Below are 21460 nucleotides of genomic sequence, written 5' to 3'. Positions count from 1 at the left end.
ACATTAGGAACCAGCCTTTTGCTCTATGAAGGGTTGGGGTCATGAACAGTAAGCTGGTTAGGTTGAGGGAATCATGTAGATTTTTAACTAACAATTTCAGAATGACATACTTAGAGCACACACTTTATGGAACACACTTTATTGTGAACAGAGTACATAAATACACAGGCAAGACAACAGTCTTAGGCACCACAATGCTGAACATTGTTTTTAAAAAAGTTTTACGTTTGGACATGTTACAGAAATAGATCTGTAACCAGCATTTGTATGACTTACTGTAACTGTTAATGATTCATCCTTATACTCCATTCCACACTGAAATCTTTCAAGCAGCTTTCAAATGTATTTCTACTTAACAGTTGCTACATTCAATGGTTAACTACATTTACTGTCACACTTGAAATAAATAGTTTCAGTGATAACTACCTTAAAAATGCCATATATTTCATCCCTTCTGTTTTAGTTGAGACACAGCGACTGCAATTACCACTGCAACACCAGAGTTCTCTTGCATATCTGAAAAGCAAACTTAGGTCAAATGAAATTGAGTTCCTCTCATTTGGGAATAATTCTCAAGTAATGTGGCATAGAACAAGGCGGAGAGGCCATCAGCAGAGTGCCCACTGGCCTTTATTGTGACTGTAAGTCCTCTCTGCAGCCTTCACATCTTCTTCTCCTTTGCCTTCTTGTCATTTTGGTCAAAAAGTGCACGGATATCTAGCATGGCCTGTCGAATGTTCTGTCCGAAGCGATACGAGTCCTGCGTGTCAACAGGCAGCAATGGAGGGAGAAGGCAAGAGAGGGGAAAAAAGATTTGAGAGAGAATAAATAGTCCAAATTAAAGAAACTCGAAACAGATAAGCAGGTGTACAGTATGAGTCTGTGGGGATTCTCACCGTTTCAGTGCTTGACAACTTGCTGGAGATGTGGAATGTGACAAGGTTTTCTCCCACTATGATATAAGACACACCATATCCATCATCGGCGACCTGTGGCAGAGGAAAAACAGTATAATAGTATCTCTGACATGGTGGGAATTGAGGGGTGCGTGTCAGTGCCTTCTGCCATTAAGTGTGATTAACTTACAGGGCCAAAACCCCCTCCAGCACCCACATATCTTGGGAACTTGTTGATGTCAACCAGATTGAGCTGCTGTTGAGGGGTCTGACTGGTGGATAATCTCCATGGCTCTGACAGAACCTAGAGAGTTTTGCTCTTGTATTACAATCTCACTTAGTAAACATTGGACTTGGACACATGCATCCAACCAAACACAAACCCCAAGAAGGACAAACAGACCTGTTTGAGGAATGGTGAGTCAATGCTTAGGTACTTGGACATGATGTACAGGCAGAAGAGGTGCCGGTCGATACCAGATCCTGTCATGGCCAAACGGTACATGTTTTGGTGCTTTTCTGCTGCCTTCTGGAACAGTTCTAGTCTCTTGGCACTCTGGTCATAAGAAAACAATTAGCCTTATTCAAGTCACACAAGTCAAGCTAAAGTAGCAAACTGATGATACAAATTATAAAAGGGAGAGCGGGGACCGTAGGATGGAGCCAATCAATGATGCCGAATCACAGTGGTGAGAGTACAAGAACTGACATGTTCTGGTCAGCCACTCATCCATGGCAGTGTGACCTCATGCTTACTGGCAAGAGTTTTCATATCACTCCAATGGATCTAATGAACTATTATGCAAGTACAAGCACTTTTACAATGATTGCTCACCGTGGCACTCTGGTCATCCATGGCACTGGCAAAGGTTGTTGACTCCGAGGTACAGGACCGGACTGTCTCAGTACGACCTTCTCGGAACATCCGAGTCATGGAGGCCTCGTATGTTAGACAGAACCGCCCCTTATCCTGCAGCCCAGGCAAACACACAACAAACGTGTTGTTCTAGCAGTGTTACAATGTGGCAAATATACATACATGACATAATAGGGGTTGTGGGAAAAAATTGATTCACATTCGAATCGCGATTCAGTTTTCTAGCGATTCACAAATTTCCAAAATGGTTTTATTTATTTTTTGTATGGAAAAAATATATGTATAATTTTTTTATCTTGGAAAAAAAGTGAATCTATTTTACCTCAAGAATCGATTTGAATCGAATCGTGACGTACCAAAAGATTCCCACCCCTATGACAAAAACCACTGTCGGATCTCTTGCCTATGCCTGAAACTACATCTTAAGAAATGTAACTTGTTATTACCCTGAACTGTGCCAGCTGCAGAGCTAGCTGGATGAAGGCATCAGGACTGGTCCTGCATTTCTTAATCAGGCCTTTCCCAAACTCATCAAACAGACAGCCATGGAAGTCCACGTCGTCGGCAATCTCCTTGGCCACCATGTATGAGCTTTCAATGATCTCTTGGCACTGAGGAAGGAAACTCCAGAAGTGTCACAAGAAGACCAATGGCAGACCTGACTTGGAACCCGCCATAGGTCTTACTATACCTCTTGTGGAATTTCCCACTGTAATTTGGCCGGGGGAGGCAGGCCCTTGTTGACATCGCCCTTGCAGTGTCCCTCCTCTGTGTAGCCCAGATGGAAGCAGTCCGTTGCTAAGACATACTGTATACGCAGAGATACAGTTAAAGGGCTCGACATACTCACTTTAACAGTCACAAGGCAATGCTTAAATATAGGTATAACATACAGTACATTAAACTAACCTCCCACATGTGTCCTACAATCGGTGCATCAGCCCAAGAGTGTTCTGCGTTCACACCTAGTTTGCCGTTCTTATAGGCGACCAAGGTAAAAGATTTGTCAAACCACCTAGGAGAGAAAGCATTCAGATTGTACATGGATTGAAAACTCCCAAGCCGGGCACAAGATCTCTCCTCAGTGTATCCCTATTCTTCTACCTGTCGTAGCACTTCCCATGCAGCAGGGATTTGGCATACAAGTCCAAAGACTTCAACTTTTCTGGGTCGTAACCGTGCGCTTCGTCGTCAAGCGTCAGAAAGAAGGCTGACGTCTCAATAGCATCCAGCGAAGCTTTGTTCACACCCTGCCCAAAGTACTTTAGACGTGCACGTGCCCAAGGAACTCTGGGAATGGAGAGCATGGGGGGGGGGGGGGGAGAGAGAATGTTTATGTGTGTGAATTTGTCCATGCATGTGTATGTGTGTGTATCCGTGCGTGTGCCTACCTGTTTCCCGCTGTGAGGGCTCCCAGTTTGAGCTCCCCTGGCTGCGGTTCAGTGGGATCATTGAGGATCTTCTGGAACTGGGTCTCCAGCTCACTGGGCCAGAGGTGGCGCCCCCCGTGGTACAGCCACACTTTGAAGAAGCGGCCCTTGTGGTACACCACCAGATGCTTCCTGTCGCTCAGATGCTGGACAAAGTCTGAACGCAGGAGGGAATGGATGGAGGGTGGTTCAAGGGAGCCCGAGTACGAGAGGCTATGGACACTGTGGCGTCTCTGTCATTTCCACCTCACATTTACATTTAGTCATTTAGCAGACCCTCTTATCCAGACGACTTACAGTAAGTACGGGAACATTCTCCCGAGGCAAGTAGGGTGAAGTGCCTTTCCCAAGGACACAACGTCATTTGGCACGTCCGGGAATCAAACCAGCAACCTTCTGATTACTAGGCCGATTCCCTAACCTCTCAGCCATCTGACTCCCTCTGCCTTAGCACCCGACAGGGTTCAAAGAGGGAGACGCCACAAGCCAGAGGTAAGAGCAGGTCTCCGGCACGAATGTTATTGTCCCAACACTTCATGTGCTATTTCTTTTGTTCATCCAACAAATGGCAGTGCTACGTATGCGTCTCAACCCCATGACTCGTGACGTGGTTGCCACGACACACACACACACACACGCGCACACACACACACACACACACACACACGGTTCTCTCACAAATGTCTCACCTGTTTCAATGCCTGGGATGCGCGTGGTATTGAACATTCTCTCCGATTGATAGGAACACATGGGCACAATACCGAGAGCCCTTAACTGGAGCAGAGAGAAGTCAAATTATAATTGGTCTATCTCAAAGGTGAGTCTATCAATGTTTCAAATAGAAGACGGAGACGGGGGAGCAGGAAGAGGAGAGGATTAAGAGAAAGGGACACCGGAGTGATCTCTCATTACTGGTGCATGTTCTCCTCGCTCTAGTTTGCGTCGGTATTGCAGCATAGCGTGAACCACGTTCCCTGCCCGTGCTGCTTGCCTGTGTGTGGGTGTGATGTACAGGAGGTCCTAAACACAACACACCGAAACAACCCTGACACTTAGGATCTGCTGGTTGATTGACAGTTTAAAGTGCAAAGCCTGCAGGAAGCGAAATGACTTGTTACCATGGCATAGAAGTTACTGTTGACCATGATTGGACTTCTGCTTCTAAGATAGATGTACTCCTCCCACCAGTCACTCACCTAGAACAGAAACATCAGATACATCACCATTTTCCTTTGGCATCAAAACACAATCTGACGTAATACAGAAATAATATAATCCCATTCTAGGGAATACCTACATAATTAGTGGCCCACCAGGATTTGAGTACAAGGTATTTCTGTAGTTTGGGTGCTTGGTCCTTTTTAAAGTCATTTGCCAGGATCTCCATCTGTTTGTATTGCTCATCATCCAGCAGGGGGCGAACTGACTCCAGATACTGGAGGGACAGGTGAATGACACTGATGTTGAATGATGATGACACACTAAGAACCACCCCCTCCCCAGCCCACGCTGCCCACCCACTCTCACCCTGCTGATGGTATCATCTACACTGGGCACTGGAAGTCTGGGTAAGGAGGCCTGGAAGCTGTAGAGGAGAGGCCTGCGCCCTGACAACATCTTTACTAAGCTCTGAGGAAAGAGAAATGACTTTTATGTGTTCACAATGACCTGTTATGGATGCATAACATGCATGACATGCATAAGGTAGTGTGATTTCCTTTCTCCACAGTGCATAACACCCAAACAGACTCACAAGCCACAATTTGGTGGTCAAGCTCATCTTTCCATGGGACTCGAAGATCCATCCATGGTAGGAGAGCAGGATTTTGAGAGAGTACCTCAGTAGGTAGATAAGAGACAGCCACAGACCGGTGGCAAACAGGATGGCACTCAACACTGTCTGGGTCTGCACTGTCATGTAGTCACTGCAGGGCCAGGGAACACACAAAGCAGCCTTCCAGTTTTCCATTCGACAACATCATTATTTACATGTCAGCAGTACACAGAATCTATACAAATAAATCTGACCTAACAGGCAAGGTCCTCTTGATGCTGTCTATCATGCCCAGGGAAGGGTCTATCCGGGTATACAGGGTGCTCATTATGGCAATCACAACAATCAGCCAGCTGGATGGACTGGCAGGGTACACACCTGTTAAAACTCCATTCTGGGAATAATGAAGACAAGTTAGTGGTTTCCTATGGACCAATGTTTCCCTTTTCTAGAAAAAGATCAATGTCACTCATAGCACACCCTAAACATGGATATGCTTTGGGTTCACATTTTACGTTCTGGCCTTAGCAACATTTGTAATCTAACTATGTTGGAACTACAGTAAATCTATCCTTTGAGGTCTGACCATATCAAATACTTGGCATCAGTGGAGAAGCCAAGCGTACCTTGAACCTAATAGCGCGCTTTCTCCATGATGTCACCCCCGACAGGTAAATATGTTTGAGGACTTCACGGCTTAAGTGGAGGTCGATACCGTCAGGTGTCACTGTGAACTGGAAGCCCACCGCCTGATGCGCCTCCGCCATCCTGTAAAGTTTAACGGTAACTGCAAAAACAAAAAGTGAGACAATAAAATCAAGATCAAATGATCGTTGATCTCGTTCTCTAATGTACAGTAGGCTATATTCGGGGTAGAGTAAAGCAACTCACAAATGCGGAAGAACAGAGACAGGTATGGTATTGACCGTTATAGCTCTACCTCTGGGTCTATATGAAACGTAGTGAAGCTAACTAACATGCATATTCCAGAATCGCATTTAAAGTCGTGCATAGTAGTTGATAATTGCTGTTGGTTTCCATGGCAAATGACTGTTTGGAGGTCACAAGTCCCTGGGCCTTCATGGCTTTGGTGACAACTCAAGCTTGAATTTCTTTTTCCATGTCATAAGAACAGCCAAGTGGAGCAAAGTTGAAATGCCAAATATAGCTGTAGCGACGATGATGCATGTGCTGCTACGTAGGATTTAAAAATATAAACACTGCAAACGTGGAAGATCACGTGAGGTTGGCCGTTGCATTTACTCTACGATGTTCTAAGATAGATATTCTCTCTGAAAATGACAGTTTAAAACCAATAAGTTCATTTATTTATCAATTCATTCAAATGTTCATGCAATTCAGTCCATGCATCGTGGCTTAAAAAGGCCCTAAAAACATTACAAGCCGTTGACTGTTTGGAATCGAAGAGGTTGTAGCCTATTTGTAAACCGTTGTTATGGATTGTGAGTTTGCCGGAATCAGAACAAACGTTATTTTGACTCCAACAACAGTAAAACGTAACGAAAATGATTCTATACACAAATTCACAATATTGGCATTGGCCTACCTTTTTATCACCAGATTTTTCAGGTAAGGGAGTTTTCCGTGTTACGTAAACTGTAATTCTTCTGGACTTGGCTTCAGTTTGTCCTCTAGTGTGACTTCAATACCCTTGGAGCAGCTTTCCTAGGTTTTGAGAGTTGTGTATCTGGTGTTTTTTCCCACCCTCTCCCTCCCTCTCTCTCCCTCCCTCTCCCTCTCTCTCTCTCTCTCTCTCTCTCTCTCTCTCTCTCTCTCTCTCTCTCTCTCTCTCTCTCGGTAACTGTAACTCGACACCCTGTGTGCTGTACTTTTAGAACCAATGATGTACACTCTGGTTCTTAGTTGGTTTGCACTAGTTTATTGTCATATGAACTGGCATACATATACACAGAACAAGGAAATTAGCCCAACTACTTGCTTGGAGGGTCTCAACAACAATATAGGCCTAAAGTACAGTACTAGGCTATATTACAGTATTAATACTCTACTGGCAGCAGGACAGATATACTGTATGTTTGTGTAAGGTTTCTCAGTTCAATGGAATTGTTTATGTAGCAACATTTTGCCAAATAACTTCATGTTCCATGTCCTGCTACACCGCCATAAGGTTGACCGTAAACTTATGAGGAGTAATGACAAGACCAGGCTGCAGAATAGGGTCTATTAAAAATGAAGGTGAAAAAGTGCCTCGTAGTTGGTTGAGATGGGAAGAGGAGGGAGGACACTGAGGGAGAGAGAGTTGAGATCCAGTCTTACTATAGCATTGTGCTCAATTCCAGGCATATAGACCTGGTTACCTAGCACCGCTCCCTGCCCGGCTAATGCCACCTTCTCAGCCACTTGTACCTAGAACGAGACAAAAGGCATTAATCATCCAGGCTACCTTCGATCCAATAATGTAAAGATAATATACTATATGCTATTTGAATAATGCAATTTAATAATGAATCATTAATAGGGCTGAAATTGATAGAAACAATAGATTCCCTACAGTCACCTTTCCCCACTGCTGAGACTCCACAGAGAATGATGCCACTATGTTTTCTGAGTTGTTCCCACCAATTACAAACAGCTTGTCTGTGGCCCCCAGAAAGTAAATACTAGGTATGTCTGCATCGGTCCTGGTAAGAGTAGGAAGCAGCTCACACCAAGTGTCTATGAAAGATAGATAAATAGATTGATTGATCAATAGATAGCCATATGTGGGTAATAATACAGTCAACTCTGAAATTATTGGACCGGATGTATAACCATTTGCTAACTTAGGAAGCTCAACACACTGTCTGTGATTTGATGTGTGTGTTCTCTTGTCCTCCTAATGTTCCTAAACACTCTGGTCAACTGAAGTCAAATTAAAGTCAACTATAAATAGGAAAAATGCCTCAGTGCGTCAGTTTCCCCAAAATAAATGTACTTCAATTGGAGGTTGGATTGTTCTTTTTTTTTTCATTGTGACATTAAGCTAAATTACAGAAAAGGGACATTTTTTACACTTTTTGCTCCCCCTTGCCAGAGGCGCAATTAATTCCGGAGTTGACTGTACGTTACTCGAATTAAGGTACCCTTTCTGGTGTTGTACTGTAGGACCAGTTTCTCTCCAGTCCTCTGGATGTTCCCCAGGACATAGAGGAAGTGTCCCAGACTGCTGGCCAAAGGGACATCATGGGACAAGGACATACTGAACAAGAAGTCACTCATGGGCAACGAGGAAACAAATCTGAAAAGAGGGGGGGGGGATGACTGATTATAAATGTATCATCCCAAATGATTGCCAATCCCAAACACAAATCATATTAGGGATAGCACAATTAATTCAATTTGGAATTGTGTTTTCAACATGTTGTCAGGAGGCTTAGTCTTCTGTGGTTGTCTGCTACACTTGGTTTGTTGACCAACCTCCATGTATCCTCCCAGGGGTTGTAACACTCCACAGCAGTGTAGAGGGTAGTGCTGGAGTCTGGCGTCACCAGAGAGTCCAAGTACCAGCCTCCCACAGCATAGATACAGCCATCACATGCCACTGCACTGAAATGCCTTCTGTGCTGCAGACACCGAGATTATACGTTATTTGTCTTCAGTTGTGCTGTTTTTACAAACACTGCATACATGCGTTGTTTCATTACAACAAAGGCAGAAATGTTAGATTTCCAGGTGGCATGTGACTGAACCTACCTTGATCAGAGGGGCAGTTGAGACCCAGGTATTAGTAAAGGGATTGTATCTAAAAGAGGCCATTTTGAACTCCCACCCTCTTTTCAGTCGCTGCCTGTAACCACCGATGAAAAACAAGTAGTTATACAGGACCACTGTGGTGAAACACCACTTATCAGCCATAAAGGGGAGCTCTGTGATTGGATGCCATTCTCCGTTGACCTCTGAACCCTCAAATCTGAAAATGTGACGGGCAGCTTCTGTCTCTGGGTCATTCCAAGAGGTCAGGTTCTCTTTTCTGAGGCTACACAGTTGGAGATCACCCTGCGACCTCAGCCAAAGCAGCTCCTCCCCCTCCTGAGGATCCTCCCTCCTGAGAAATTAACCACAAGCATGGTGTTTTCTGTATACCTATGTGCTTCCAGACTAAATACAGTAACCATGTGTACTGAACACACCTGGTGAGGTGAGGCAACTCCAGCAGGCTTCTGCTCAGGTAAGTGAACACTGTTGTCCGCAATTCAGTGCAGCAGATGTCTTGGGCCAGACCCAGATAGAACAGGCAGGTATCTGGGGTCAGCACACTGTCCAGGGCTGACAGGCACCGTGACAGGAAATCCTCAGCCAGGAGGTAGCTACCCACCTTAGGAAGCAGTTAGTTTAGTTTGAGTCTGAACCTTAATAACCTTAATCAGCCCACCTGTATGTGTATCCCCAGCTCTTCTTTAGGAACATGAAAGCTGTTCCAAAAAGTGAACTCCAGCAGACTGTGAAGCACAGAGGATGGAATGTCGTCCAGGTGGATGAGGTTCTCTGAGGTCTCTCTCATATTGGATTCAGACAAGGCTCTGAAGTACTCACTGCAGGCTGAAAGCCTTCCCAGATCCACCTGACACATGGAGAAAGATCATAGCATATACTATGTATGGATGATTCTTGGAACACCACAGTTTTTAATGTTTTGCAGTATCCACAGTGCATTGATTTACATGGAAAACATGAGTGCTGGTCTGGATTGTAACCATGGTATGACTGCCATCTCCATGGAGATATGTGCGGTATGCCATATCAGTCTTCCATTCCTCCTGAACTCCCCCTGTACATGTTCTGTCCATTGTTCCACCAGATGAAGCAGTCAGCCAGCGGTGTGCTGCTGAAACTGCCTTCCACAACCTTGCAAAACAATGCTTCAACCACAAGCTTAACCACTGAAGAAGAAATGTCAAATACGGCCTGAGACGAGCCATTATATCCGGGGGAACAGTTTATCCAATGAAGAGGGAATTTCATTTGTTTAGTTCCACACAAGATCAGTTACAGTCGACATAATTGAGCATGTTTTACTGGGACAGATTTGCTGTTCATTTCATGCTGTACTAAAAACACAGCAGGTGCACATCACGACCAAAGGTTTGTGGAAACATTTTATCTTTAAAACAAATTGTATCTCAAGCTGAAGCGACAGTACTACCTTTTACTTTTTTTTTCTCACAAACCCCATTTGTAATGGAAAACTGGTTCCTGCCTGAGTCTGTTTCTTTCCTTGATCCACAAAAGCTCTCCAAACCTCGTGTCTGATAAGCTAAACAAACAGTCCAAAATGAAGCAGAATTAAGGACTGCATCAGGTTTTTTTTAAATACTGTCAAAACACAGTAGTGGACAGATTTTATATTACAAATCCAGGCGTGAATCATTTTGTCAGGAAGCCTGTACTTGCATCACCCAGACTGGATACATACAGACTTCTGAGCCGGATAGAGTTCTGCCCTGCTGGTCTATTTAAAGCCATTTGAAAAAGAGAGGTGGGGATAGGGAACTGAAATGTGAGCCCTCAACTGCTATAACAGGACATACTATAGAACGCACTCTATCATTTCGTTTCTATCATCAATAGGTCATACTGTTCAGTACGTCTACAGTGTAATTGATTTGACATGGTTGGCCAGACGCAAATGTTTTATTTTGGGTTTATAGCGATTGCAAATTAAGTTTGTGAGTGTCAAATATCTACCCTCAATGGGTCCAACAGAAATATCGAGAACATCCTCAGGTATGAAGTATATTTATTAGCAGTTCAATGGCAACACTCAAAGCAGTGCCAAAAGAGAAATTTGTATTTACATCAGCAATTCTTTAAAAGGTTTCTCAATAAGGCAGCATTAGCAAAAATGATTAAGAAATGAAACATAGGAATACATTTTGAAATGTATTTTGAAATGTATAATCATTCAAAGCACTGAAACTCCGGCCTTGCTTTTCAACCTGATCCCATTTATAATCATTTTTTTATTGTATCACAGAAGCATGCTGTTAATCTTGATTTTAAACAAACATGACGGTCTCAAATATGGACTGAAATGAAAACACCTCATACACAAACTGTTTGTAGGTTATACTAAAAGGAAATGCAGAAGTAGAGTTGGAATTTTGATTAGCTTTAAAAAACAAAATGAATTGCACTTTTGAAGCAACTCATCCTGATCTGGTTTTAAATCTTGTACAGTACAACTTTACTGTATGGTCATAATTGACATTAATGCATGTCACAATTTAACATCTTGATTATCAATTACAAAGAAACTCACTGCATTCAATGAGGTAGAATGACTCATGATTCACAAAGACTGCTAAAGTAAAAGCAATTACATCATGGCCAACTAGTTACCTGTTTTAAATTACACACTTATCTTCCCCAAAAAGACAAAGAAAAGTAATGATAACTGTTGAGTTGAGAAATGGACATTCACAGTTTGGTGCCATGCTGTAAAGCCAACATTCTACAACATGCACAGTAAACCTGACTACGGTGACAACACAAAATGCAAAGAATCTTTGAACAGAAGATTTTTGACAAATCACATGTAAGTGCAAGACGACAGGTGAAGAGCACAACTGTCTGGAACAACTGGATGTTCTTCAATTAAACAAGACCGCTATAACAGCATTCACATTATGAGGAGGATAAGTGCATTGATTTAGACTGCAGTTAGAATAAAACAGTGCTGACACAGTATAGCACTTATTAATGCAAAGCATAGTATGTGCTACAAAGGCAAATAAATAGCCAGCTATAACCTAAAGGATGCATGACACCCTCACTCCCCTTGTATTGGTCTCGGATACAAACACACCTACAGCATCGGAAATCTTTGGACCCTGCCCCATTACTATGAAAAAGGACTAAGGGATGAAAAATTAAATAAAGGACGGATGATCTGATCAATGAAATCATTGTACTTTGTAGGAAAAGTCAAAGTTAGGAGACAAGCTTTTTTTGCTTGAAGTAGGCATCAAACCGTGACTGGGCATAGTCCTGGAATGAGAGATCAAAATGAGAAAATGTGATGTACCTTCACACACAGGTCATTGTTTTCCCTTAGGGCAGATGATGCTTCTTACCATATAGCCAAACTCAATCTTTGATATCCTTGCTTGGATGATGGACCACAGGCCCCAGAGAAAGTGGGAGGCCAATGCAAACCTAAAAAAAAAAAACACAACATTGATATATAAGAGAAGTATAACAATTAATTATAGGATTGCAATAGTTGTATAGGAGACTTTGATACCTGTTGGCTTCTAGAAGCATGGCCTCTATGTAGCGCTCGTCCTCATGCAAGGGTCTCTCAGAGCTGCTCCCTATCTCCAACAGATAGTTGTGGATGAAAAGGAGCTGCAGGAGACACAGGTGATATAACAGGTGGTATAATGAGCAATATGTTGCGTATATTAAGTAAAATGTATTCAAACTGTAATTAAACACCGTCTGTACGCTGAATTTCTAAAGGTATGTTTTTATTTTATTATTTTTATTTTAATGTGTGGTCTTCCGGTGGATCCCTTAAACACACATACCCATTGGCCTCTAGGTGGTGCCATGTGGCCAGAAGAAATGCAGTTAGCTGCTAATGCTAAAGCAGCAGTTTGTTAGACCTTGGTGATCCCTAAAGGAGTGTGTCCTGCCTGGCCTGGCGTTCACAGCTGCACCTTATGTCACCTCGATATACTTCCATTTATTTGTTGCATCCAAACAACTTCAGGTGCTTTCACAGCACATCCTTGGGTCTTGAGCCATACACCTACCACATTTCAACTTTATACAATCCCCGTTTGTGAAATAATGCTGGTTATAATCCTGGCATTATGGCATGATGACGTCATGCGTAAGCATAGTGAAATAGATAATAAAGAATGACTTAGATTGGGGTGAGCATCTGTGATTATAGTTAGTGGATGACCTCACCTGTTGCTCCCTGCTGGGATAGTTGTCTGCTGTTGCTTTGTAAAAGGGCCACTGGTTGTATGTGTAGTCATACATCCATTCACAGAAATGGTTACCAAAGTCAAAGCCCCTAAAGCGAATGACAACAAAGAAGACATTAAAGAAAACTGTATTCCTGTTTCAGCATCATAACTTGACCCATTTGTTGACACGGTAAACAACAAAACCTGCACCTGTAATTGTAACTGCTGTATTCAAAGTCGATGAGCATGAGTTTCAGTGTTGAGGACTGGTGTTTGCCCTCCAGAATCAGGATGTTACCTAGTCATATCAGAATCTGGTTTATTCGCCATGTAGGTTTACACAAAGACGGAATTTACTGTGGCAGGAAGGTGCATACAATAAACATATACAAATCTTAAATAAAAACTGTAGAAAAGTACAATAGTGTGGTTAATTCTAAGAACTAAACAATGTAAAACATATATAGAAAATATAAAAATAAGTAGACATAAGACTTCTACTGCTTGTATTATGCTTCTCACACCCACACACAGCCTAAAATTAGCCCTCCACCCAACACAAAACATTAGCAAAGGTCTCAATCATTTGTGCTGGTTTGTGCGGTTAGTTTTTGTGCTGCCATTTTTTTGATATGCACAAACAAAACCTTTAACGGCACAAACCAACACAAAAGAATAAAAAACTAACACAAATTTGGGGTGAATTTGGACCATGTTGGTGGGCTGAGTGACCTCTGACGTACCTATAAAATAAATTAAATATTAAAATGTTAACTTCACAGAGCACAAACGATTGAGACAATTTTCCCAATGTTTTGATCAGGAACACAAGGACAGGATAGAGCCTCCACAGCTTTTAAGATGTCTCTTGCCCACACATGGACAGGTCAGACTCACCAATAGCCTTGATCTTGACTACTTTGACAAACCCGTCAAAACAGTTTTAGGTCATGATCATGTCTGATATCATCCAAACATAATGGGTTTGTGTATAGAAACTGAATGAGGAAATAAGATGCTTGGTTTAGTCTGTTCTTATTCCAATTATGTACCTATTGGTTGTCAGTAATCCACATGCCTGAACTCCAAACTAAAAATAGCCTCACCATGCTTCCTCTTAAGTTCGGTAGCTTCATGTTCTGCTAGGAAGGGTCTGACAGTGGAGTCAGGTGGCAGATCATTGTGGGGGGGACAAGGTGACTCTTACCTTCCTGAACGTCATTATGGCAGAACACCACAGGAGATGGGGTTGCTGTTAGCAGCGTTCTAATCAGGAGGAAGAGATTGAGTGGGAAGGTGAAAGAAGGAAGACGATTGAGAGAGAGAGAGACAAGAGAGAAAACAAGGGCATCTTGGGTTTAACAAAACAGTAATTGTTACATCTCATAGTACACATCACAACAGCAATATCATGCACACAAAAGACATGGCTCATTGCTGTTGGGGTGGGAGCCACACACCTGTCATCTTACGTCCAGTGGGGTGGACCAGGCATGCAGAAACACAACAGGATTACAGAACAACTTCCTTCCACTAACAGTGAAGGGGTCAGAATAGATTCTGAAGCCATAGCACAGTACATTGTTGGTTGGAGCAACTACCTAACTGTAGTTATATTAGACAAGACTAGACCAAAGAACAATTTTTCAGAGTGAATATTAGACAAATGAGATGTTAGGCAACCAGGTGGACTGCAAGAGTGACACTATCATTTTTTCCTATCTCAAGATGTAGCACTATATGGTGTACGGTCACAGTACAGGAAAGCTCTTGTGCTGCTGAGTGTTCAAATAGGTCCTATATCAACTGGGGGAGAGGTCAACCTATCTAGCTACACTGAGAACATCATAGTCCTCTTTCTGTCACTGCCACATGATTGAAGAAGAACTGTAAGATAGTGAGTGCCTCTTGTCCCTATATCCAAGGAAATACTATTTACTTGTAGTCATTTTGCAGACGCTCTTATCCAGAGCAACTTACAGTAAGTACAGGGGCATTCCCCCCGAGGTAAGTAAGGTGAAGTGCCTTGCCCAAGGACACAACGTCATTCGCACGTCTGGGAATCGAACTGGCAACATTCTGATTAATAGCCCGATTCCCTAACCGCTTCAGGGTACTATTGAATGGAGGCAAATTTTAATGCCAATCCTTTAATGCCAATCCTCACTCACCGGAGTTTCTCCAGCTCAGCAGGAAGATTTAATTTCATTAGCTTGTTGTATTTCTTCACGTGAGCTTCTCTGACAAATTTCAGATTCATCACTTGATTCATGTACCTGCAAAACACAAACGGAAAATGTGTGCCAGTATTAGTGCTGGGATTAATCATGCTTTGTTCTTCTAAGTGCACACTGAGAAACCACATGTTTGTTGAGAAGGTTCTGATCAGACAAAGTATTGTCTTATTCTCACTTGTCAATGGTCCCAAACAACCACTTGGGCTCCTTGTTGAATGGCATTGCCATTTTGTGGAAGCATGCCAGTTTGGAGGCAATCTTAGCTGAGATTTCTGGATCTGATAGCTGCTCCGTCTTCATACGGGTATTCTGATTGGGTACAGAAATGTTACATCAAATGTATTAAATATTCTTCATTTGTGGTTGATACTATAACGTAATTATAAAAGGGTATTTCGTTTTTTTTACTCAGTATTCCAGTGAGTGTGGGGGAAAGTGTTACAGTACTGTGTGTGTGTGAGTCATCATACTGGTAGGTACTGTTCGAGGCGTCCCTCTGGGAAGATGCCATACAGCTGTGGCCCCAGTGTTCGCTCTGCAAGGATGGCAAACATCACACTCTCTAGAACCAAAGAATCCACCCCCTGCCACACACATCCAAATTAGTTGTGATGTCTCAGAAAACTAACTAGTCTGAGCATTTCTCATTTAATACGTAAACTTCTAGCCTAATTGTCACAATCTCATGTCTCTCCACCCTTTCCCTTTCATCTAAAAGCTAATAAGCAGACACTTGCAAAAGTAAACATTTTACTTGAAGGGATTGACAGTACAGACCTGAAGAATGGCTCCATAGATTCGGAGCAGTACCCTGGGCGGCTCGTCGCACATGGGATTTACATTGTCAGGTAAACTGCACATGTACAAAAGATTACTCAGTCCACCGCTGCAAACACAGGGCAAAAAACATTGGACATTGGACACAAATTATCAAAGCTGTGCACACGTGGCAAGAAAAGTTGTGTCTAGTTATATAATATAACGCCAGTTATTGTATATGTAGCCGTAAGATCTGTAGTTGTGTTTAAGTGTGGTAGCTGTCTACTAACCTCACAATGCTGATCTGAAAATCCGCTTCTGGAATGGTCTTCCATGAGCCAGACAGAAAGTCTCGACACCAAGCAAACGCCCTGCCTTTAGTGTCCCTGTCCACTTCCTCGCTTCGTCCATCCCGATACGACTCCGCTTCAGAGTCGTCATCGCCGTTGGCACCCCCAGGGCTCGGTGTCCTTAAACTAGTCTCGTTAGCCACGGAAATAATGTCACCCACGCTTCTCCTTTCCAGGGCGGGATCAGTGTCTTCTGTTGTAAGAGTAGGAATGTTTCTAAAAGCCTTTGTCTTGTCGGATTTGTCCAAAGCACCCTCGCCCTGGCATGTAATCGTATTTTGCCCCGACTGCATTGTAATCTGTTTTGCTTTAGCAACTGGACTAAAGGTTAAGGATGCAAATTCAGATGGAATGTGTTTCTCAATTGCCGTAGATTTCCATTTAAAGATGGCTATCGTGAATAGTCTGACATACTCGATCTTAATCGCATAGAACTGGATTTTGATAAACCGTTGATTGTGAGTCTCTGCGTTTTTCTTCTTCTTAGAATGTAGTTGGCGTATTGGATCTAACTTAAAGGTGCCCACATCGCCACCTACTGTGCAGGAGTGTGTGGAAAGTCACTACAGGACAGTGTATTTCTTTCCCTGCTTCATGTCTTCACACTAACACTGACGGAACGTAAACAATTTGTAATTTTACAGCGTAAGAAAGTGTAGACTTAATTTGTATCTGAAACTATATGGTATTGAGCATAAATGAATGTGTATATCAAACAGTAATGACTACGTTTGAACAGTCAATACACACTGGTTTGTAAATGATACGTAGTCTAAGTAAGCAAGTATGGATGTTCATCTGTGAACAAGAAGAATAATTCCAAAAAGTGGCTCTACATTATGCATTCAACAGGTAAAAAATTATTACGTGGTACAAGTCTCTTTGTAGGCATGGAACTCTCTTGAACCCATTTATCTATGGCATTATGGCCACAGTCACAGGATATACTATTCTTAATTTATTTGTCAGGACTTTACACTAAGTGAACCAAACAGTTCCCCATATGCTGTGAACAACCTGGCAAAGTCCAGCTTACTTTTAGATTGGGTGGACTTATTGGCCAGCCCCCTCCCTTTATTTGTATTTAACGGTCGACCAGGAAAGTAATCAAGAAGAAATTCTTATTTTCCATGGCAGCCTTTGTGGAAAAAGCTAGCTGAGGGGAAAGGGGGAAAGGGCTGCAAGACAAAACATAAAACAACAATTCTGAGAGAACAGCAGTAAAAACAAGAGCAATTGATGTGCCAACATTCAAGTCTAACGTGCAACCTCAAGGAGTAACAACTAGTGCTAACCACACCACACACTACCACACGTACACACCCCTTGGCCACCAACCAAACACTATGGTTAACAGGTGTGAGATGAATTGTTAAAATATTTCCAGAACATCTTTGTGCCCCAAATTCTTATTTTCATAAATTGCCGTTTTAGTTTGGATGCTGTTGTAGTGTTGTTTAGGGAGACGAGGATGATGAAATAAACATTTGATACCCTATATAAATACTTGTGTATATAATGCATACATAAGTGTCAAATAATAATACATGTATGTGCAAGCTGAACAATGTAATGAGCAAATGAGCCACATACTCCACTGATTGACATGACTGAGGTCACTCAGTCCTTAAATACATTTCAAAGTTCAGTTTGAACATCTAAATATTGAGGACGGTCAATGTGACTGTTTGTCAACGAATGTTGATTTTGTCTGAGCACAAGTGCAAAGCAATGGTTTGTTAAAGAATTTAACAGGCGTTTTTGCAGTAATCCAATTCAATCATTATTTGTTGCTTATCAGGGACTGTGAAGGGCCTTAAAATGTCTTAGATCATGTTCTGCTTTTAAAGATTGACAATTATAGTTTATCTCTCTCTATGTATAGTGGAATTAGATTTGACTAACGATAGGATTGTTTACATTAGGATCCTCATCTGCACCAGGAAGCAAATTACCTAAAGAAGAAGAAGATGTAGAGCTAACTTCTTTGAATTGTTTTGATATGACTGTAGGATTTTGCTTGATGACATCTGGCCACTTACGTCATCCAAAAGGCTGGATGTATATCTGCACAGTGTTCATCCTGGCTTTAAAAGTTTTGACCTGGAACATTTGGGTCACAAAGATCTTATCCAGGGGCAAGCAATCGGTTGCAATATTAGAGTTGTGTTGATTCTAAGCACAACATAAATAATCTTACATAGCTGCCCAGTTGCATCTCATGATGTAGAATTGAACACCAAAGGCCAAAGGAGGCCATTGAATCAATAAAAAAATAAAATAAAACCTTGTAAATAAGAATATGTAATTGAAGAATAAACTAATATTCCTTTATTTATTTTAAAAAAATATCAAGAGGGACAGTGTACATTAATGAACGTTAAAATGCACCCAGTTATAGCCAAAAGGCTAGTTTCTGTTGGCAGTCTCCATGCCAGAGTAAAATGTATGTAAAGTACACCCACATCTGTTTTGGGAAAAATCTGTGTGTTGCATTCTGCGAGAGCTACTTGTTTTGAATAGCACACTTGAATACCAATTCCCCAGCTAATTCATTGGCCTGAAATTCATTTGGAACGGTCAGAAAAATAAGGTGCTGTGTCAACAAAGTAAACATGACCCATCCCTTATAAAAGCAGCATCAACTTCCCCACGTCCTCACAGTATCTGGTGAACTGTGTGGACTACTTCTTGTTGTGAAGCCATGGCGATGAAGTGGATCGCAAATTGTCTTGTGGTAGTGGTTGTGCTTGGTTATGCATGTGATGGTGCCCCTCAGGACTTTGGAAAACCTAATTATCAAGGAAAGGTTATTCCTGAGCCACCAATCTCCTGGGAATTTCCTAAAGATCCTCCAGCAGATAGCCAGACAGGGGTGGTTGTTGATGTGCCTTTACCTCCTGTTACCAACTCTGTTTCAGTTTCGTGCCTAGAGAGCCAGGTCAATATCATGGTGAAGAGGGACATGTTTGGTACTGGTCAGTTAATCAAAAGTGATGATCTAAAGTTGGGAAGTTGTTCTGTGTCGCAAGAGATACCGACAGATTTGCTCTTTCAGTCTGATCTGGTGTCATGTGGCAGCCAAATCACGGTAAATATAAACAGCAATAACTAACTGACATTCATTTCACATGTGCAATCATGTCTTTTAGAGGTGCGTGTCATGACTTGTGATAATGTGACATGATTATGTGCACATTGACATTGTTAAGTGATGCATTTTCCAGATGAATGAGGACTCGTTGGTATACTCCTACCTTGTGACCTATTCACCCAGTCCTGTGCAAAATGTCCCTATTGTGAGGACTGGCAAAGCTGAAATTAGAGTGGCGTGCCACTACCAAAGGTATGTCAATGATCCATGTTTCACAACTTACCTCAAATGCAACATTTGTGTTCTGGACTGTGATGCAGTTTATTTGTCTGTTCCAGGAAACACAATGTGAGCAGTTTAGCTTTGAATCCACGGTGGATCCCATTCTCTACTACTAGGGTGGCAGAAGAATTACTTTACTTTACTTTAAAACTCATGACTGGTGAGTTTGTAGAAATAGTTTGACAATTTATTTCGAGAGGGATCAGTAATATCAATAATGAATCAGTAGCACTATCAAACCTAAATGTCTTTTTTCAGATGACGGGAAGTTTGAGAGGCTTAACAACAATTACATACAAGGCGATTTGATTAGAATACAGGCCTCTGTCCAACAGTACATGCACGTTCCCCTGCGTGTCTACGTGGACCGCTGTGTGGCCACCCTTCAACCTGATGTCAACTCCTCACCAAGATATGCTTTCATTGACAACCATGGGTAAGTACAGGGAGAGGGGAGCAGGTGACACTCTGAACAGCACCTCCATGAGCAATATCTTTGTAGGTTCCTCAAATCTTTGGCCGAGTACTTGTCTTTTGTTGTCTTTTTGCACACTGTGCTGTGGCTGTCAAACCTCGTCAGATGCAAGATAAAGGATACATTTGTCGATGGGACTCTAACAAGAGCCTATGTCTTGTCTGTGTTCTGCAGTTGTATGATTGATGGTCAGGCCACTGGGTCTGCCTCCACATTCTTTCCACGGGGAGATGACACTAAGCTTCAGTTCCAGCTTGAATCCTTTATGTTCGCGGGCGTGAGCCCGGGCCAGGGCCAGGGCATGGGCCTAGCTGGGGTCAAGATACCTGGCAAGACATCTCCAGCAAGGTCAATGGTGAGCAAGCTCTACTAAAGATCTTCTCATGTTCTTTGAGATCCTCCATAATGTTTTATTCTCCCATTTAAAACCTTTCTCTTTGCACTTTGCAGAAAATCTACATGACCTGCTACTTGAAGGCATCCACTGCTGCCCGGTCTATTGACGGTACCTACAAAGCCTGCTCCTTTGCCAATGGGTAAGTTAACTATGTGAGACTGTTATTGTACGATTTCTAATCTCTGACATGGTGTGAATAACTCTCTGTCATTTTCCACAGATGGAGAGAGTCCAATGGATATCATGCAGCTTGTGGCTGCTGTGACTCTAACTGTAGTGGTTATGGTGGTGGTGGTGGTGGTGGCGGCGGTGGTGGCGGCGATGGTGGTGGCGGCTATGGTGGTGGCGGCGGTGGCGGCTATGGTGGTGGTGGCGGCGGTGGTGGTGGCGGCGGTGGTGGTGGCGGCGGAGGTGGTGGTGGTTGGAGAAAGGTTCGCGAAGTGACCATTGATGCAGGTCTGTATTGTGTAAAACGAAGATAAACACATGTTTTGTTTCTTTTTTTACATTGAATGGCTTATGTCAACAAAATTGACACCCTTCCCTTGTGCCTCTGCCCTTCAGATCACGAATGGGAAGCTTTGGCCAGCATCGCTATCACTGTTGGAGAGGAACAGATGGAGTAACTCAATCCATATTCTTAACAATAGCGTCACCATTTTAATAAACATTTGGAATGGTATATCCCTGGCCTGTATGTTCTCTCTTTTATGGTCCTATCATTTATCAATGTATTATATTGCTCTGTGTTAAGCGCTTACCAATACTTGAAGTTTGGCAAGATTGTATAAGGTGTCTTATACAATATCTCTTATTATCCCTAGCAGCTTGTCAAACCTTTTTCTACAAGACCCATCAATCTCAAATATTCACAAGGCAAAGGTTGTCAATTTCCATATGAAAACAAGCAAATAGATGGCAAATTAAATACAATATAGCGTGCATTTGA

The 21460-nt window shown here is 42.4% G+C and overlaps 4 protein-coding genes across 9 annotated transcripts; 1 reads left to right on the top strand and 3 right to left on the bottom strand.

Moving 5' to 3' along the window:
• Positions 1-123: 123 nt before the first annotated feature.
• Positions 124-6704, bottom strand: cpt1b (carnitine palmitoyltransferase 1B (muscle)). 4 transcript variants are annotated; one of them, XM_084673200.1, is made up of 20 exons: positions 6545-6704; positions 5604-5764; positions 5232-5371; positions 4957-5128; positions 4731-4832; positions 4501-4638; positions 4322-4399; positions 4116-4223; positions 3893-3977; positions 3165-3360; positions 2878-3063; positions 2683-2788; positions 2465-2581; positions 2220-2384; positions 1732-1866; positions 1300-1452; positions 1087-1200; positions 897-989; positions 629-760; positions 124-516 (listed from the first exon to the last, which is right to left on the bottom strand). In XM_084673200.1, the coding sequence occupies exons 2-19, from the start codon at positions 5742-5744 to the stop codon at positions 662-664; spliced, it is 2328 nt and encodes a 775-aa protein (XP_084529326.1). In that variant the 5' UTR covers positions 5745-5764; positions 6545-6704; the 3' UTR covers positions 124-516; positions 629-661. The 4 variants fall into 4 exon arrangements, with proteins under 4 accessions (XP_084529326.1, XP_084529323.1, XP_084529325.1 ...); XM_084673197.1 differs by having other exon boundaries at positions 124-760; XM_084673199.1 differs by lacking the exon at positions 6545-6704 and adding an exon at positions 5869-6162 and having other exon boundaries at positions 124-760.
• A 150-nt stretch (positions 6705-6854) lies between these two features.
• Positions 6855-10403, bottom strand: LOC146258948 (kelch-like protein 23). Of its 2 annotated transcripts, none has more exons than XM_084673346.1 (8): positions 9660-10403; positions 9371-9559; positions 9129-9313; positions 8692-9043; positions 8416-8561; positions 8082-8236; positions 7517-7674; positions 6855-7365 (listed from the first exon to the last, which is right to left on the bottom strand). In XM_084673346.1, exons 1-8 carry the CDS (start codon positions 9915-9917, stop codon positions 7183-7185), a joined length of 1626 nt encoding a protein of 541 aa, XP_084529472.1. In that variant the 5' UTR covers positions 9918-10403; the 3' UTR covers positions 6855-7182. The 2 variants fall into 2 exon arrangements, with proteins under 2 accessions (XP_084529472.1, XP_084529473.1); XM_084673347.1 differs by having other exon boundaries at positions 8692-8785.
• A 315-nt stretch (positions 10404-10718) lies between these two features.
• On the bottom strand, positions 10719-16692 carry chkb (choline kinase beta). 2 transcript variants are annotated; one of them, XM_084671836.1, is made up of 11 exons: positions 16204-16692; positions 15932-16040; positions 15625-15738; positions 15330-15463; positions 15089-15193; positions 14125-14183; positions 13128-13215; positions 12916-13024; positions 12242-12345; positions 12072-12153; positions 10719-11985 (listed from the first exon to the last, which is right to left on the bottom strand). In XM_084671836.1, the coding sequence occupies exons 1-11, from the start codon at positions 16554-16556 to the stop codon at positions 11929-11931; spliced, it is 1314 nt and encodes a 437-aa protein (XP_084527962.1). In that variant the 5' UTR covers positions 16557-16692; the 3' UTR covers positions 10719-11928. The 2 variants fall into 2 exon arrangements, with proteins under 2 accessions (XP_084527962.1, XP_084527963.1); XM_084671837.1 differs by having other exon boundaries at positions 15932-16007.
• A 2228-nt stretch (positions 16693-18920) lies between these two features.
• LOC146258946 (zona pellucida sperm-binding protein 3-like) lies at positions 18921-21193 on the top strand. Its single transcript, XM_084671838.1, has 8 exons — positions 18921-19354; positions 19491-19609; positions 19696-19799; positions 19898-20075; positions 20289-20469; positions 20565-20650; positions 20732-20967; positions 21076-21193. Exons 1-8 carry the CDS (start codon positions 18968-18970, stop codon positions 21135-21137), a joined length of 1353 nt encoding a protein of 450 aa, XP_084527964.1. The 5' UTR covers positions 18921-18967; the 3' UTR covers positions 21138-21193.
• The last annotated feature ends 267 nt before the right edge of the window (positions 21194-21460 follow it).

The sequence above is a fragment of the Hypomesus nipponensis genome, chromosome 14 (genome assembly GCF_054491055.1).
Source record: "Hypomesus nipponensis isolate SF chromosome 14, ASM5449105v1, whole genome shotgun sequence".
Classification (NCBI taxonomy): Eukaryota; Metazoa; Chordata; class Actinopteri; order Osmeriformes; family Osmeridae; genus Hypomesus; species Hypomesus nipponensis.
Note: the sequence above shows the minus strand (reverse complement) of the source record. Positions and strands in the feature narration are given on the sequence as shown.